This window comes from Myodes glareolus, chromosome 3 (genome assembly GCF_982192425.1).
Source record: "Myodes glareolus chromosome 3, mMyoGla1.1, whole genome shotgun sequence".
Taxonomy (NCBI): Eukaryota; Metazoa; Chordata; class Mammalia; order Rodentia; family Cricetidae; genus Myodes; species Myodes glareolus.
In genome coordinates, this window is record NC_142028.1 from 1,355,431 (window position 1) to 1,373,274 (window position 17,844).

Genomic DNA, 17,844 nt, shown 5'->3' on the forward strand with positions numbered 1-17,844 from the left:
GAATCCCAAATCATTATGTAGCTGATTATAAGTGTTTTGGCTGAAGATCTTACCAAATACTTTATAATAAGAAGTCCTTAGAATCTTTTTCATGTAGTCAATGTCTATTGTAATATGCAAGTATTTTAACAGATTGTTGTACATAAAAGTTTTACTCCTATATAAAGTACAAAACTTTATCACACTGGATATATTTGTAGGGTTTCTTTGCAGTATGATTTTTTTCTCATGGTTTAGATTATTCATAAATGCAAATGCTTTACCACACTGAATACATTCATAGAGTTTATCTCCAGTGTGTGATCTTTTATGCATTTGAAGAGTACTGTAAAGTGCAAAGCCTTTACCACATTCATTACATTTACAGGGTTTCTCTCCAGCATGTGTTAGTTCATCTTTGAAGATGACTATGATAAACAAAGACTTTACTATACTAATTACATACATAATGTTTATCTCCAGTATGTGTTTTTTCATGCCTGTGAAGATGACTGTGCCATGCAAAGGCTTTACCACACTGATTACATTCATAGTGTTTCTCTCCAATATAGGTTCTTTCATGCCTTTGTAGATTACTGTAACGCACAAAGGCTTTACCACACTGATTACATTCATAGGGTTTCTCTCCAGTATAGGTTCTTTCATGACTTTGAAGATGACTGTGCTGTGCGAAGGCTTGACCACACTGATTACATTCATAGGGTTTCTCTCCAGTATGGGTTCTTTCATGACTTTGAAGATGACTGTGCTGTGCGAAGGCTTGACCACACTGATTACATTCATAGGGTTTCTCTCCAGTATGGGTTCTTTCATGACTTTGAAGATGACTGTGCTGTGCGAAGGCTTTACCACACTGATTACATTCATAGGGTTTCTCTCCAGTATGAATTCTTTCATGCCTTTGTAGATCACTGTGACATGCAAAGGCTTTATCACAGTGAATACATCCATAGGGTTTCTCTCCAGTATGTGTTCTTTTATGTGTTTGGAGATTGTAGTGTTGTGCAAAGGCTTTACCACACTGATTACATTCATAGGGTTTCTCTCCAGTATGTATTCTTTTATGTGTTTGGAGAGTGTTGCAACGTGCAAAGGCTTTACCACATTGATTACATTCATAGGGTTTCTCTCCAGTATGGGTTCTTTTATGTGTTTGGAGATTGTAGTGTTGTGCAAAGGCTTTATCACACTGATTACATTCATAGGGTTTCTCTCCAGTATGTATTCTTTTATGTGTTTGGAGGGTGTTGCAACGTGCAAAGGCTTTACCACACTGATTACATTCATAGGGTTTCTCTCCAGTATGGGTTTTTTCAAGAATTTGTAGAAGACTGTGATGTGAAAAGGCTTTACCACACTGATTACATTCATAGGGTTTCTCCCCAGTATGGGTTCTTTTATGTTTTCGAAGACTACTGTGATATGCAAAGGCTTTAGCACACTGATTACATTCATTGGGTTTCTCTCCAGAATGGATTCTTTCATGACTTTGAAGACGACAGTGCTGTGCGAAGGCTTTACCACACTGATTACATTCATAGGGTTTCTCTCCAGTATGGGTTCTTTCATGACTTTGCAGATTACTGTGACATGCAAAGGCTTTACCACATTGATTACATTCATAGTGCTTCTCTCCAATATGAGTACTTTCATACCTTTTAAGATCACTGTAATGTGCAAAGGTTTTACTACACTGATTATATTCATAGGATTTATCTCCAGTGCATGTTCTTTTATGCATTTGAAAATGACTGCGATGTGTAAAAGCATTACCAAACTCATTTCCTTCATAGGGTTTTAATGTAGTATGTGTTTTTTCATGACTGTGAAGATGACTGTCACATGCAAAGGTCTTAACACATTGAGTATATGCAGAAGTTTTCTTTCTAGTTTGACTTTTTTCATGCCTACAATGATAATGGTACATGTGAAAGCATTATTACATTTAATACATTGTTGAATATTTTAATCTGAATAAATTAATTTTACATTTTGTCCTATTTTAAAGAGAAATTATATGTTAAGGTTTTATCACCATATTTACAATCTTCTTTTTCCCCTTCATTAAGGCTTGCTTTTCATCTCTGAAGATAACTGATAACAGTCTTTAATACATGGATCACATTTACAGAATCTTTTTTTTCTGTATGAGAATTTTCATGTATTTGAAGAGAACTGAAAAAACTCAGAGCTTTACCACTCTTATTGCATTCATAACATTTCCTATACTGCGAGTGATGCTACATTTGCTAAGTGAACTAGGACAAACAGAAGTATTTACACAGTCCTAGTACTCATGGTGCTTTACTGAAATGTGAGTTTGTTGATATATTAACAATGAGACTGGAAAACCAATTACTTATATACTGTATATCAAATTGAACAAGTACACTTAACATGGGGATTGCTACATATTTTCTATTTGTTCTGAGAGAGAAGTATGTTATATCTTTTCACATCTCTATGCTCATGTGGCTTGTATCCAGAGTAATATATGATGTACCTAGTAAACGAAGAATAACAAATATAAGGTTTCTACATTGAGTTCACCCAGTTTGACTTTCTGTTCTCATAGACTTGTGGTATATGGATTAAGGCAACTCCAAAACAGCTGCTCCTTGATTTCTAACCCTAAATGCCCCCTCACTAAACTTAACAGAGTCACAAGTATATGGGTTAAACTACTTTTCTATATATTTTAACTATTTTTCTATGGACTATTAGTGCAATAGATAGTTTTAGAGATCTACTTATCACCTATTCAACATGTATAACTTTTAAAATATGAATAATATGAGATAAATGGATTGACCACTTTACAGTATAGCTCTCATTGTATTATGATTTAAATGGTAATATAGGTTAAGAAATCAATTTCTGGAGACCCTGCATTCTGTATTGATAGAAATAATTCAGGAAAGGCAGGTTACAAGTCAAAAAAATTAAGCAAAGTGGCTCAAATCCCTTACGAATTAACTTAGAAATCAGAATTATATGCTATTCTCATGGTATTAGATTTTCCTTAAATTCTTCATATAGTTACTGACTCAATATGCTGAATGAGTTGTTTTGCATATTGATACTGCTGAACTTATTGCAGATGAGTCAGAATTCACTTTGTTATTTATTCTACTACAAAATATAATCAGAATTAGAAATCACCCTTTGTCTATAACACATATCAGATCCCACATGGGTCTAGCAGTACCTCTAGCACAAGGTAATGACGAAATTGATCAGCTATTGGTAGGAAATGTGCTATAAGCCTCAGAATTTCATAAGAAATAGTATGTTAACAACAAAGGTAACATTTTTTAATCACTTGACATCAAGGCAAACAAATTATAAGGAGATGTCCCACTGTTCTCTGTGTAATCAAACTCTATTACCTGCAGGAAGTAACCCAAAAGGTAATCAAAAAAATAAAATTTGGCAAATGGATGTGTTTCATTTTGCAAATATTGGAAATTTAAAGTATGTATACCATAACACAGACACATATTCAGGATTTCAATGGGCATCCATTTGCTTTAAGTTCTGAATAGGCTGATACTGTAATTACATATTTATTAAAAGTCATGGTCATTAGAGAGGTACCTGTATAAATTAAGACTGGTAGTGTTCCAGCATATGCCTTTAGTAAAATAAAACATTTTTTTTTTTTGCAAAAAAAGACATTGTTTTCTTCTTTCTTAAAAGAATGATTTGCAAATGTAATTCACCTATCTGAAATTAAGGTATATGATTTTGTGAGAATTTAATAGACAGCAATGCACTTTATTATTTACACTGTTGCTTTTGTTTAAAACATACAGGATTAATTACAAGTTCTTCAGAGGTACATTTGTATCAGCTTATACATGAAAATTACCTGTCATGTCTTCTAGAATTTTGACAATGTTCTTCAATATTATGGTCTTCCCAACTGTATCCTAAAATATAATGCCAGAAATTGTATGTTTTATATTAAGAATTGTAAAAAAATTAGTTACCATTTGAAGCAAACCTTACAACATTCCTGATTTATTTGCCCCATTCTTCTTTCTCAATCATATTACAAAAGAGCATCATTAGCCAATGAATAGTTGTCCATCTATACGAAACATCAAAGATAATACAGTCTTACCTATAGTAGTGAGGTTTCTGTAGGTCTCTACCATCACATCTTTGTAGAGATTCTTCTGGGAAGGATTCAGCAAAGTCCATTCTTCCCAAGTGAAGTCGACATGCACGTCATCATAGGTCACTGAATTCTAAAATATCCCATACAGGTGTACAACAGAAAGTATGATTTTGACAACACTATAAATGTATACTTCCTTGACAGTATAGTCATAGAATTCTGGTGCTCCCCATACTTATTCCATGACAAAGACATCATAATTTAATCACCAAGTCACTTCAGAAGCAAACTGAATAAGAGATTCACCTCTGTCATTTTTGAACCCTCAGAATGGGATATGAACTTGCAAGAAAAATGCCTACTAACCAACAATGTAAGATACATAAACAGATCACCAGTATAGAGTACAGATAAGAAAAATTGTATGAATGATTAATTCCTAACTACAAAAAGAAAATAAAATGAAAAAGCTGGATGCATTGAATCATGCCTCTAATCTTTGCACTCAGAAGGCAGAGGCATGTATAACTATCTGCCTCTGAGTTGAATACCAGCCTAGTCCATGCAATCACTTCTAGGGCTGCCAGAAATACATGTTAAATACCTGTTTCACATGGAAAAAAATCAATCAAACAAATAAAAAAGGTAGAAATAACTCATAGGATTTGCTGAAGTTTCTACAAAGAGTTATGCATTCACTTCAACTCTTTATTCATCTACCAGAAACCTGAAGTTGCCCAATTTAAACTGCAACAAAATTAGATTTTACTGAAAGTCATTGTATGTTTAAAAACTTACAAATGGACAAATGAAAACAATAGAAATTAATATGCTGATTACAAATAATCAACACAGAGCAGGAAAGATGGTTCAACAGCAAAAAGTCCTCCTAGTCTTGCATACAGGTGGGCTCAAGGACATACATGGGGGAATCATAATTATCCATTATTCCAAGTTTAAGGTTTCTAATATCATTTTTTGATCAATGTAAGGACCAGGTACTCACATGGTACATATCCATGCATTCATGTAAAATACTCTTTTTTAAAATAAAAATTCAAAACAAACAAAATATGCATGAAGAAGGTTATGCACCTACAATCTAATAACACAGAAGGTACAGGCAGTATTAATGTCATGAATACATGCCATCCTGGGAAACATAATCATACCCTCTGTCAAATTTTAAAATTCAAGATATGAGTAAAGCTCAGTACAACAGCATATGCTTGATAGGAACAAAACCACTATACAACAATATAAAAACAAAAAAGCCCACCTTTAATCCTAGCACTTGGGAGTCAGAGTCAGAAGTTCTCTGAGTATGAAGCCAGCCTGATATATAGAGCTACTTTCAGGACAGCTAGGGCTATACAGGCAAACCTTTTCTTCAAAATATAACAAACAAAAATGAAAACAGTAGGCTACCAAACCATCTTAGCACTAGTTAATTCCACAGAATCTTGTGTGATTTCATGATAGAGTTTATGATGGTGGAAAGGTATGATGGTTGAGGCTTTAGAAACTCAAATTGTGGAATTCCTTTCTGTATGCTGTGATTATCATTAGTTAATAAGGAAACTGCTTTGGGCCTATAACAGAGCTATAGGACAGAACATAGGTAGGTAGGGAAAACTAAACTGAATGCTAGAAGGAAGAAAGCAGAGTCAGAGAGAAGTCATGTAGCCCTACCATAGACAGACGCTGAGAAATTTACCTGGTAAGCCACAACCACATGGCAATACACAGATTAATACAAATAAATTAAATTAATATGTAAGAGTTAGCCAATAAGAGGTTAGAGCTAATGGGATAAGCAGTGATTTAATTAATACAGTTTCTGTGTGATTATTTTGGGGCTGAGCAGCTGGGAACTAACAAGTGGCTTCCCACAACAAACTGGTGATCACATGGCCAAGTAAAATCCACTTAAAATCTTACAGAGTTAGTAAAGAAATTCTAGATACTAAAAAATGAAGTTTAGCCACATTTATTTCTCCAAATGGGCTTTGATTACTGGTAACATGCTGCGGCTCCTTTTAGAGAAGTTTTCCTGATTTAGAGGTAAGAAAAAAAAAGCTGAAGATTTTGAAATGCTGGCTTTCTGGACTGTGCTGCCAGAGCAAACTCTAACTTTGCCTGGAGGACTGACTATGGGGTCTGTGAGCAGATTGCTAATGGCAACTTAGACCCCGTGTATGCCTGGAATATTGCAAGTGGCAACTTAGACCCCATGTATGCCTGTACATGGCTCTTGGAGGCAGCAAATATGCCTTTGACATGTTGTACTATGTGGAACAAGCAGGCAGACCATATTTGCTCTGCCAATAGCACACCTTAAGTTCATAAGAAATGCTTAGCATTTTAAGGAGTGCTCCTAATTTTTCAAAAATAGAAGATAATGACTAGTTCTAGGATCAATACAGTTGTAGCTTCCAAGATGATATAGGATTCCCCTATGTAAGCTGTAAATATGTTTTATTCCCATTGGTTAATACAAAAAAAAAAAAAACTGCTTTGGGCTTAAGGCAGCACATGATAGAGCAAGGTGGGAATTCCAAGCAGAGATAGAGGTGAAAAGAAAGGAGAGTCAGGGAGACACCATGTAGCTGCCAAAGGAAACAGATGCCAGATGGAACCTTGCTGGTAGGCTACAACCATTAGCAATACACAGATTAATAGAAATGGATTAATTTAAGATGTGTTACTAAATAAGAAGCCATAGCTATTGACCAAGCAGCATTGTAATCAATATAGTTTCTGTGTAATTATTTCTGGGCAGTCAGGAAACAAAGAGCCTCTGTCAACAGAATGGTGTCAAAATGAGGCAACTTCATCAACAACAACAACAAAAAAACCTAGATTTAAAAAAAATCTAGACGTAAAGGAACAGAGTTAAGTAAGAGTTCTTGGAAGCCACATATTTTTCCAGATGGGCTTTGTTTGCTGGCAGTAAGCAAGGGTGTCACAGCTCTTATCAGAGAGATCTTCCTGACTCAGCATTGGCAACAATTTATTCACAGCTTCTTTAGGGAAGGGCTTCCTGGTTTGTGCTGGCACAAATAGCTCTGACTCTTTTCAGAAATACTGCACTGAAATGAGGTCTGTGTGCACCACATTACAAATTGCTTAATGGAGACAGTCGTTCCAAATCCCTGCAGCTGGGGCAGAGAAAATGGCTCACAGAGCTGGCAATAAACATACCTCTGCCATGTTGGACTAAGCAGAGCAAGCAGGCAGGGCTGAGGAGTTGGTCCTAGACATGCCTGTTTAGCATTTTTAAAAAGTACTTCTGGTTAGAAAATAATTACAAATGTGCAAATAAACAGATTCAGATTAAAAGACAGTGTATAAATGTAAACAAGCTTGGGAGAGAGAAGACAGTCATAGATTAAAGGAGTAAAGAAAAATAAGCCACGTAAAATGGGAAATACACAGAGAGTATAGATTATGTGTATTATTGTATTTTCTTTGAGTTTTTTGACTGTGAATGAGTTAAGTATAGAGAGACATTTCATCTTATGGGCTGGTAAGCCAAACCAATATATAGTTTAAAGGTACCTTGACTTCAAAATTTGGGTCTAAGGATATGTTGCTTTGGAAAAAAGGTTCTGCTTTTGTTTCTGCAGAGAATGAGAACCTGTTGATTCCTTTCAAAATAAAGGGGTTTGACGGACCAAGATTCCCTCACAGGGTCCATGACCCTCAAATATACTTAGCCCAACAAAAAGCAGAAAGCAGTTTGGAGAAAACTACTCCATAACTCCCAAATATTGTTTATAAATGTTTATTTACATTTAAAGCGGATATGATATAGAGATAATACGTTGCATTTGTATAGATTTTGGCCTATTGATACAAATTTAAGGTCAATTTCGCTAAATGAATCTCTGTTCTTGTTTAAGGTATCTGTTCAGTTCATCTAAAGATGCAATGTATAGTTAAATACAAATTAATAGATAATCATTTATAATAGTTAAACTTGTAGTCATATTAGTTAGGCTTTCTAGATGTACAGAGATATATTTCATATGGATAGATATTCTTCAGATCTTTCAAAGACATACAGAATACGGCATTTTAAATGTTTTAAAAACAGGCCTTTTTATGACAGTGAAACATGTCCCCTTGTGGTAGCACCTATTATTTGAGAGAGGTTGACGGGCATTGACGAAACTCATTATGGAATTTGCCTTCAATGTGACAAGGCTAGCCATTTGGGCAAGAACTGCTCTTGCCTGGATTGCTTGATGAACTGTTGTATAAACTGCACATGCAGGACCTACAAAAAATGACTGTCAAAGTTGCCTAAAGAAGGTAAGACAGAACCTGTTTCATGAAAGAGTTTACTAGACATTCTGCAGGACACAGAAAAAAAGGTGACTGAGAAATTGTCATTATAGGTGGAACTGTTTTTGAATTTTTCTGCTTCATGGAAAAGTCTGCTAGACACTCTGGGCCTGTAAACTGAAGATGGATTCCCCAATGTTACAGTAGAACTTTGGGAAATGGTCCAGGTAGCAAGATGTCTTTGTCAATTTTCGAGTTTAGGAAGTGTTTATAACTACTTAGGTAATATATATCCTTCTGGAGTCTTTGCTAGAGTTGAAGAAAGACAGTTTCATAATTATAATAGATTAGATATAAAACTTTAGACCCACAAAGATAGAATAGATGATAGAGTACTTTCCTTAATTTGCCAAATTAAATGGACTAAAGACTTTAACTATAATTCTTGCTTGATAATTGTTATGTTATATGTAATATTGCTATATCAATGTTAAAAACCTTTCTTTTTATTTAGACAGAAAGGGGGAGGTGTTGTGCAATTCCCCTCTGTATGCTGTGAATATGTTTTATTCCCATTGGTTAATAAGAAAACTGCTTTGGGCCTATGGCACCACTGAATAGAACACGGTGGGTATGCCAAATGGAGATAGAGGAGAGAAGAAGGCAGAATCAGGGAGATGCCATGTAGCCACTGAAGGAGACAGATGCTGGATGGAACCTTACCAGTAGGTCACAGCCATGTGGCGATATACAGATTAATAACAATGGGTTAATTTAAGATGTAAAAGTTACTTAATAAGAAGCCTAAGCTATTGGGTATGCAGTCTTATAATTAATAAAATTTCTGTATAATTATTATGAGTCTGGGCAGTGGGGAAATGACCAAGAACCCTATGTCTATAAAAGGATATAATGAAGTTTGCAAGCTATACGGCACACACAAGTTTAATATCTAAGTTTGATTGTACTGTTGAGCATTCTTGATTTGTTGACTACTAAGGGATCATGCAAAGTAGCACAAATCAGCCTGAATGCTTCACTGCCTGAGGGAATGCAACAGTCTGTCAGGAACTGGGAGGTATATAGCGACCCATGAACCATGGACTTTAACCTGGTCTCTCAAGGGAGTAAGGCTGGGCCAGCTCCATGATTCCCTGAAGAGCCTACTGCCCAATAAAATCCTATGACCTTTACTTCCACTGTCTGCCATTACCTGCAACATTCCCATCTTCTAGGTCCTACAAAAACAAATGATAAAGCTCTTTGTCCAGTTTTCTAATATCTTAAGCATTCTTATAAAAGTAAACATTTCCAGGTCCTTTGCAGGAACAAAATCCTCTTTGAGTCCCATTTTTGTTCCAACTTTCTTCTCTGTTGCTGTTATTAAATTATGCAGTCAAAAGCAATTCAGGTAATGAACATGTTTATTTGGTTGTTTACTCTATTTCACAATTCTTCCTTATGACAGTGTAGGATAGATAATCAAACTAATAACTAAAGGCAAAACATGTGGAATCATTGTTTTCTGGCATTCCCTCTTGCTTTGTCACTGCCTTGTACTCAAATTGCTCTCCTATCTATCCCAGGGCTGCTTGCCAACTCCCAGAGATATTGCCAACTCAGTGGAAGAGCCTTCCTATATCAATCAAAATCAAGAAATCTCTCTCAGATACCTGAATCAGGTATTCTGATCTAGGCATACTCTCAATTGGTATTTTCTCAGATCAGTCTAAGGTATGTCATGCTGATAGCTGAGGTTATCTAGAAAGAGACAATAATATACAAGAAAGTTTGAAAGATCTAAAGGCAATGTATTAATCATATCAATCACTTAAGCAGCAAAAACACAAACAAAGATAGTTATGCCAGGAAATGGAAAGAGGCAAACACCTAAAACAAAGAAGAGAAAACTAAAACTGTCTCTTCACAGAAACTTCCCAAACCAACAAAAACTCAAGGAATTCATAACATGAGAAATCTTCTGAAGACAAAATTGGTGAGAACATTATGTTCCTGAGAATAAACAATATACTTAGATAATAATGAATAAAATCAACAAGATAGATGGGTAGCACTGACAAAGACATATTATGCTCCTTTAAATAAACATAAGATTATAACCAAGATAAAACTCTAAGAAATTACTAACCAGCCCTCATCCTATACATTTCAGTTCTTTATCCTTTACCAATAATAGAAAATGGCTTGGGTGCGGAAGGCTGTTCTACCAAAATTAGAGAGATTCACATGAAACCTTCTTGTGTCTTAACTTCATAAAAAATAGTTTTGACTACTTAAAAAATTTCATTATCTTATAGTAAAGAAAAGTATGTCTATTAGGATCACTTAGATACCATTTTGCTCCCCCTGATTGATGATTGCCTGTAAGTCTGCAGTCAGAGTGAGGAAATAAAAACATTTTAAAACAAAATACAAGATAACAGATTTTTAAAGAATCAGTGGACACCTAAAGCAATTTGTTTTACTCTAATTGCTTTATATATCACAGGCACTTTTTAAAACAAGTGTATTGCCATTTTTTGCATATGTTTGTGCAAGAGTGAGAATTTCTTACACATGTATACAAGTAACACAAAATGCCCTCAATCTGAAATGGTAGAGTTATGAGCCTCACAACTTGATGGTAGGTCACCTCCAAAACTAATTTGTGCTGAGCTACCTGCCAACATCCATAATACCTTTTATTCAATAAACCAAAAGTCTCTCACAGATTAACAAGATCAACAAAACCTAAATAAATAAAAAAGTAAATAAATGGTCCTTGGAAACATGATACATTAGAATTAAGATGATATGTATGTTAAATTTGCACCAAAATGACTATAGTAAAATGGTAATTCCCAACCATTTGTAACAGGAAAGCTGATTACAAAGCTACATTCATATTGGAATCACAAAGAGTAATCACTGGGATTATGAAAAATAGTACACAGACTGACATAATATGACTTCTTTCTAGGTGGTGGTGGCACATACCTTTAGTCCCAGCACTCAGGAGGCAAAAACAGGAGGATCTCTGTGAGTTTGAAGCCAGCCAGGTCTACAGAGAGAGTTCCAGAACAGGCTCCAAAGCCACAGAGAAACCCTGTCTCAGGGGAAAAATTTCCACAAAGCTGATCAATCATGAATGTGTATAATATTTGGAAAAGAATAAAGAGAATGGAGAGAAAAAGCCAAGAACAAAGGTAGAAAAATATATTCAGGTATTAAACAAAAGACCAAAGGAAACTTAGTCAGGAAACGAGTGATCTTGACCAATGCTAACCAGCTACCTATGATTCTGTGTGTACAGAAATTAAATAAAGACTTCACTATTTTCACAAAATTAACTCAAAGTGACCCTTAAACTGTTTTTACAGATGCTCCAGCTACTGGTATTTCTTTTTGAGAGGTCCCATGCTCTACAGCCTTTTCTGCAAAAAGAGATGATCTATTGCTTAGGTCCTGCAAGTCCTTATACCTCCTTCTGTTTTCAGGTAAACCCAGCCATACTGATGCCCAATCCCAAAACAATGTAGAATAATTTCTGCTTCCTGTCAAATGGATTATAGCACAAGATATAGATTCTGCTCTATCTACCTGCCCAGCACCATACATACCTAAGAAACCTCTTCAGCTCTGAGACTCCCTTTGTCCCCTGGAACTAAACATCACTGAATCACACTATTGCAGAAACATTTTAATCTTGCATTGCTAAATCACTGTAGTTCTTTCAGCTTTCTAACTATTTTAAACATTCATAAGACAAACTTGAAAGTAGGCTGCAATATTCAGAACTTCTAGAAGCCAGATTATCAGTTTTCAAATCTGTCTTCCCATTGCATACCGAAAGCATGACTCTCTTTCTACACTGGACAGTGATCTTACAAGTATAATATCCTACCATGCCAGGACTGCAGAGTCTCCCTCTCCCCAGGAAATCCTTACACAGGGAGGCTCAGAGGACAAGGACCACTGCCCAGGTCATTACATAGAGCAATAGAACCACAGCCTGGTTCATGGTCCATCCAAATCCCAGCAGAAATGACAGCTCAGCAGACCTCTGAACAGCCTGCACTCATTCTGGCATAGCTTGTGGTCTTCCTTACAACTCATTCTAACAGAAGCAGAGAAGAATCCTAGAAAGAACCACAGTAAGCTACCTCACACTAATATTCCTGCTTGCTAAGCCTTCCCAGAGTCCCTCAGTGACTATTGCCACCCAGCTGGGCCTCAGAATATTATCAGCTCCCCTACAGGGTGATCAGAGTTCAAATTACTCAGATATCACAGAACTTTCTGCTCAGCCCTTCCAGTCCAGTGGACAGGGCCCTAGTCCAGAAAGCTTGTATTTTAGTAGACATTCATCCACTTTCCTAGAACATACCCTGTTCCTCATCCAAAGCACAAGGTCCTTTGTATGCACATTCCATTACACCCTCAATATGCAGTGCAATCAACCAACACCTCATACCTGGAAAATCCTGCAGACAAACACAGGTCACATTCACAATTGTTGTTAAAGAAAAATGGGCCATGAATTAGAAGATAATAATGGGTCATGATAAGGCTTGGGGACAGGAAAGAGAATGTGGATATGATATAGTTATAATCTCAAAAAAATATTTTGAAAAGTAGAAACAGGATTTATGGCCATGTGCTTCAGAAACAAGGAATTTATATTAGAGCACATCAAAGATTTCTCAAATCTTCTATCTCAGTGTGTATATTTAAAACCAGTAAAATAACAGTCCTGTTAGGCAGGGCCACATTTTACTCAGATCTATTTTGGTTGAACTACTGTAACTACAGCAATTTGGTTTCATGATAAGGTTGGTTCTTTATCCAGATTCTTGATTGCCTGGTCTGTGGACAGCAAGAAATGACAATGAGGACATTTACGGAGCACCTAAAATTGATTACCTACTTCCGCATTGCTAATCTCAACTACAGTTGAAGGAGGAAAGTTCTCAGTCACTTTCCTGTCTCTCCCTTCCTGCACTGTGAATCTACCAGCTTCAAGCTAGACCTATGTACTCACCCTTTTCATCTATAATCATACAGTGAAAGTCAGAGAGACTGGAGGTCACCCCTTAGCTGGTTTATTTTCCTTCCCACTGACCAGTCAAGGCCCAGTCCTGAAGAAGTTGAAGGACTATCTACCCAGAACTAAGAAGCAGAGGCAGGATTAGGTTTTCAAAGCAATTCTCCATTGCATAATGTGAGGCAACAATATTACAAGCTCATAGTCTCCCATGCCAGGATGGCAGAGTCTCCCCCACACCAAGAGCCACTACCCAGGTGACCACAAAGAACAATAGAACCTATTTGGCTAATGGTTCATCCCTGTCCAAGCAGGTCTGGCAGCTCAGCCAACCTGTTCTTCCTGGTCTGAGGACAGTTGCTTCTACATTCACCATGGCATGGCTCGTGGTCCTCCTTACAGCTCCATATAGCAGAACAAGAGAATCCTGGAAAGAACCTATAAACTGCCTCTGGTGCTCCTAATTGCAAACCAGAGTCCCTCTAGGACCACCCAGCTGGACTTCAAGACATTAGCAGTTACCCTACTGGGTGAGCAGAGATCACAGATCTTCAAGGTTTGTTCTTCCACACTATAGTCAGACAGGACCCTAATCTAGAAAGTTTGTAGTTTAGTAAAATCTTCTTTTCTCCCAGAGCACTTCCTGTTCCTACTCCAAGGCACCTGTGTGTGGTCTGTGGACCCATGAAATGGCCAGACAGGACATTTATGGAACATCTAAAATTGATCACTTACGACTCACAGCTAATGTCAACTACCATCACAGCAGGAAAACTTTTACCCTCCTTCTTGCCGATCTTTTGTCAGCTGTGACTACACTGGGTTTACAATTGGTCAGTGAACTCAATTCTTACACAGGTCCCATTTCACTTGTAAATTCACAATAAAATATACAGATATTGGAGGATACTCATTCACTGATCTATTTCTCCTTCACACAGACAAGTCAAGGTCCAGCCTGGTAGGAGTTGCAGAACTGTCTTTCCAGCACTAGGTAGCAGAGGCAGGATTAGGTTTTCACAGCAATTCTCAGTTACATAGTATGATACAAGAATGAGCTACAGGAGACATTAATCTAAATCAGTTGTTCTCAATCTTTCTAGTGCTGTGACTCTTTCATACAATTACTCATGATGTGGAGATCTCCAGATCTATAAAATTATTTTTACTGCTACTTCGTAACTATATTTTTGCTACTGTTATGAGTTATAATATAAATATCTGTACTTTCTGATGACCTTAGGCTAGTTCTGTCATAGGTTCATTTGATCCCCCAAAAAGGAGTCATGGACCACCAGGTTGAGAATCACTGCTCTAAACTGATATAAATAAATGAATAAATAAACAGGACTTAAAAAGTGGAATGGAATGCAAAAACTGGGAAACATTGGAAAATAGAAACAGAGATTATAACAGTAATTCCACTGAAGAAAATGAAATCTAAAAAATAATAACCAATAATTGACTCCTTAAAATGATAAAAATAATTGAACACTTGGTTATACTGACATTGAAACAGAGTAGGCACTTCCCTGGTAGGGAGAATGCCATTAATGAGAGAACACATGACTTTGCCCATGTAAAATGTTAGCTGTTGAGTGCTGTAACCTGACACATGGAGTTACAGCCAATGGCCTGTGTCTCAAACATCTGAGCTGACTTCACTGTGTCAACCAGGGTTGAACATATCTGCATGGGAGAGTTCACTAATTGGAAACTAAATATGTAGTAGTTTAAGCTATCCTCCCTAAACTGTACACCCATTGGTGTCTGTCTTCATTCACAAAGAAGGAATTAATGTACAATGGGAAATCGCAGAAAGTCACTCACTGTGCCCCATCAGGCCCTTCCTTGTAATGGATACCCCTGCAGCCCATGGCCTTAAGCTTCAGTCTAAGATCTAGCTATTGTCCAGTGTGTTTACCCGCTCCAGTGGTAAACAGTACACGTTCTTACTTTTCTGGTCTGAAGGAAGAAGCCATGCTCCACATGCAAATCCTTTTATTATTATTGCAATAGACAGTCCCACTGTATGACTCCAACTGGAAATTTTAGATCTCTGTGGTACAGCATACCAAAAAATAATAGTGGTTAGCTTAGAGGATAGCAAGGGTAATGCCCTGTGGGGCTGCAGACAGGATTCAAGTCTACCTCAATCAGCACAGGGGACACTGAGTTACAACTGCTTTCCTAAGAGCTGAGAAATGCAGCTGTTCTAGAATTAATTATACTCTTCAGGTGCACAAGGTTGTTTCATTTGTTGTAGGAATGTACCTTAATAGCTGATTAATCCTGGTGAACAAACATTTGCATCTCATCATACTAAACTCTAACAGGCATGGTGCACATGCTACTCATCTTAGGAAATTTGGGATACAGCCCTCCCTCACTTAAATTCTACTCTTTGTAATTTAATGTCTCCTAAGTATTGGCAAATCCTTATACCATTAATTATCAACTATACTCTTCTACATCACAGTTTAGTAGTGGAGCGCTACTCTACACAGGAGAAACCATTTATAAGCCACACGATATTAACTACAGATGGACCTCAAACCTAAATGTTAAAGGTGCAGAACGTCTGAAGACCCAGAAAAGACCAGGAGTCTCCACGTTTGGCGAATGTGGTGATCTCTATCCACATTCGACGATATAACCACGACAGACACCAAAATCTGAGGCTCCCGATGTTCTGCTCTGTGTAGACAAAGCCTGGGTAGTGAAGTGATTCAGAAGCTGCCAGCAGAGAGCTGCAAAGATCACTTAGGACTACTGAAGCAGGAAGACGCTAAACTCTGTCTGTCCGATGGATCCCACCAGCCACCACACCAGTTACTAGCCTCAGTGGCCGCTCCATCTACTTTGGAGACATTGGCCCCTAGCTTGTCAAGCCAAGCCACTCCTCCCATCTGTGGAGAGCAACCCCTCACTCACCATGGAGTAGCTGCCGAGCTGACATGGTCTCTGCCAACAAGAGTGCACTAGCAGAAGTGCGTGGAAGGGAAAGAGCTGAACTGGAAGGGAAATCTGGCTGCTGGAAGAACCCTCCCCTCTGACTGGTGGGTCTACTGGAAGCTCTAATAGGCTGTAGAGGTCTGAGTGATGGGACCAGGTGAGCAGAAGGGACTCAGCACTGTGGTCCAGCACTGGCTTCTAATCTAAAGACAGACCTGTCCCAGGCTGGCTGGAGATTTATGTCAAATTCAACAGCAAGTCTCTTGCTAATGTAAATCAATGGATTTGGTTTTAAAAGGAAGTATACAAATTCAGAAAGAGGCCAATCAGACAATAAGAGCAACAATAAATAAATGGGACCTCCTGAAACTGAGAAGCTTCTGTAATGCAAAGAACACTGTCATTAAGACAAAAAGGCAACCTACTGAATGGGAGAAAATGTTCACCAACCTTGCATCAGACAAAGGTCTGATCTCCAAAATATATAAAGAACTAAAGAAACTGGACATTAAAACTTCAATTAACCCAATTAAAAAGTGGGATACTAAAATGAACAGAGAATTCTCAACAGTAGAAGTTCAAATGGCCCAAAAACACTTAAGGTCATGCTCAACATCCTTAGCAATCAGGGAAATGCAAATCAAAACAACTTTGAGATACCATCTTGCTCCTGTCAGAATAGCTAAAATCAAAAACACCAATGATAGCCTATGCTGGAGAGGATGTGGAGTAAGGGGAACACTCATCCATTGTTGGTGGGAATGTAAACTTGTGCAACCACTTTGAAAATACTGCTTTGAATACACACATGAAGTCATTAATGTTTTTTATATTCTCTTCTACCAAGCATTTTAACATTCACATTGCTTTTTTCTTTTGTTTTTTGTTTTTTCAAGACAAGGTTTCTCTGTAGCTTTGGTGCCTATCCTGACACTAGCCCTTGTAGACCAAGTTGTCCTTGAACTCACAGAGATCCACCTCTGCCTCCCTGGTGCTGGGATTAAAGATGTGCACCACCACTTGTTGTGGGAGTAACTTCCGCTGCCTCAACCAATAGTCGCTGAAATACGAGCCCACAGTGCAGCGGGGAGCGACTTCCGCTCCGTCAGCCAATAGCTGCTAAAATACCAGCCCACTGGGGTGTGGTATATTTCTCTTTTAAAAAGAGAAACATATCCGGATCAGGCCCTCTTGGTTCTGGCTCTTGGTTCCGGTGCTTGCTCCCGGCTCCTGCGACTAGGCTCCCTTCCTGACGGTTTATGGTGTATGTAAGTTTTACCCCCCAAAATAAATAACCCCTTAAAACATAACTGGTGTGGTATTGATTCGCCGATAATTGACGCCCAACGTTTGGTTTAAGAACCGCCCCACTTGTTTATGTATTGATATATATATTTACCATATTGCAATGTATACTTACACATTGTTTATA

General features: G+C 37.5%; 1 protein-coding gene across 1 annotated transcript; it reads right to left on the reverse strand.

Annotated features, from left to right (window-relative positions):
- Positions 1-433: 433 nt before the first annotated feature.
- On the reverse strand, positions 434-4,248 carry LOC125399283 (uncharacterized). The gene is made up of 3 exons (XM_048432762.3): positions 4,127-4,248; positions 3,872-3,932; positions 434-1,907 (listed from the first exon to the last, which is right to left on the reverse strand). Exons 1-3 carry the CDS (start codon positions 4,158-4,160, stop codon positions 434-436), a joined length of 1,569 nt encoding a protein of 522 aa, XP_048288719.3. The 5' UTR covers positions 4,161-4,248.
- Between the last annotated feature and the right edge of the window lie 13,596 nt (positions 4,249-17,844).

Coding starts and splice junctions, on each gene's coding strand:
- LOC125399283 (XM_048432762.3), bottom strand. CDS start 4,160: ATGGTAGAGACCTACAGAAACCTCACTACTATAG. Junction 3,933..4,126: donor CAGAAACCTCACTACTATAG/GTAAGACTGTAT, acceptor ATTATATTTTAG/GATACAGTTGGGAAGACCAT. Junction 1,908..3,871: donor AATTCTAGAAGACATGACAG/GTAATTTTCATG, acceptor TTATCATTGTAG/GCATGAAAAAAGTCAAACTA.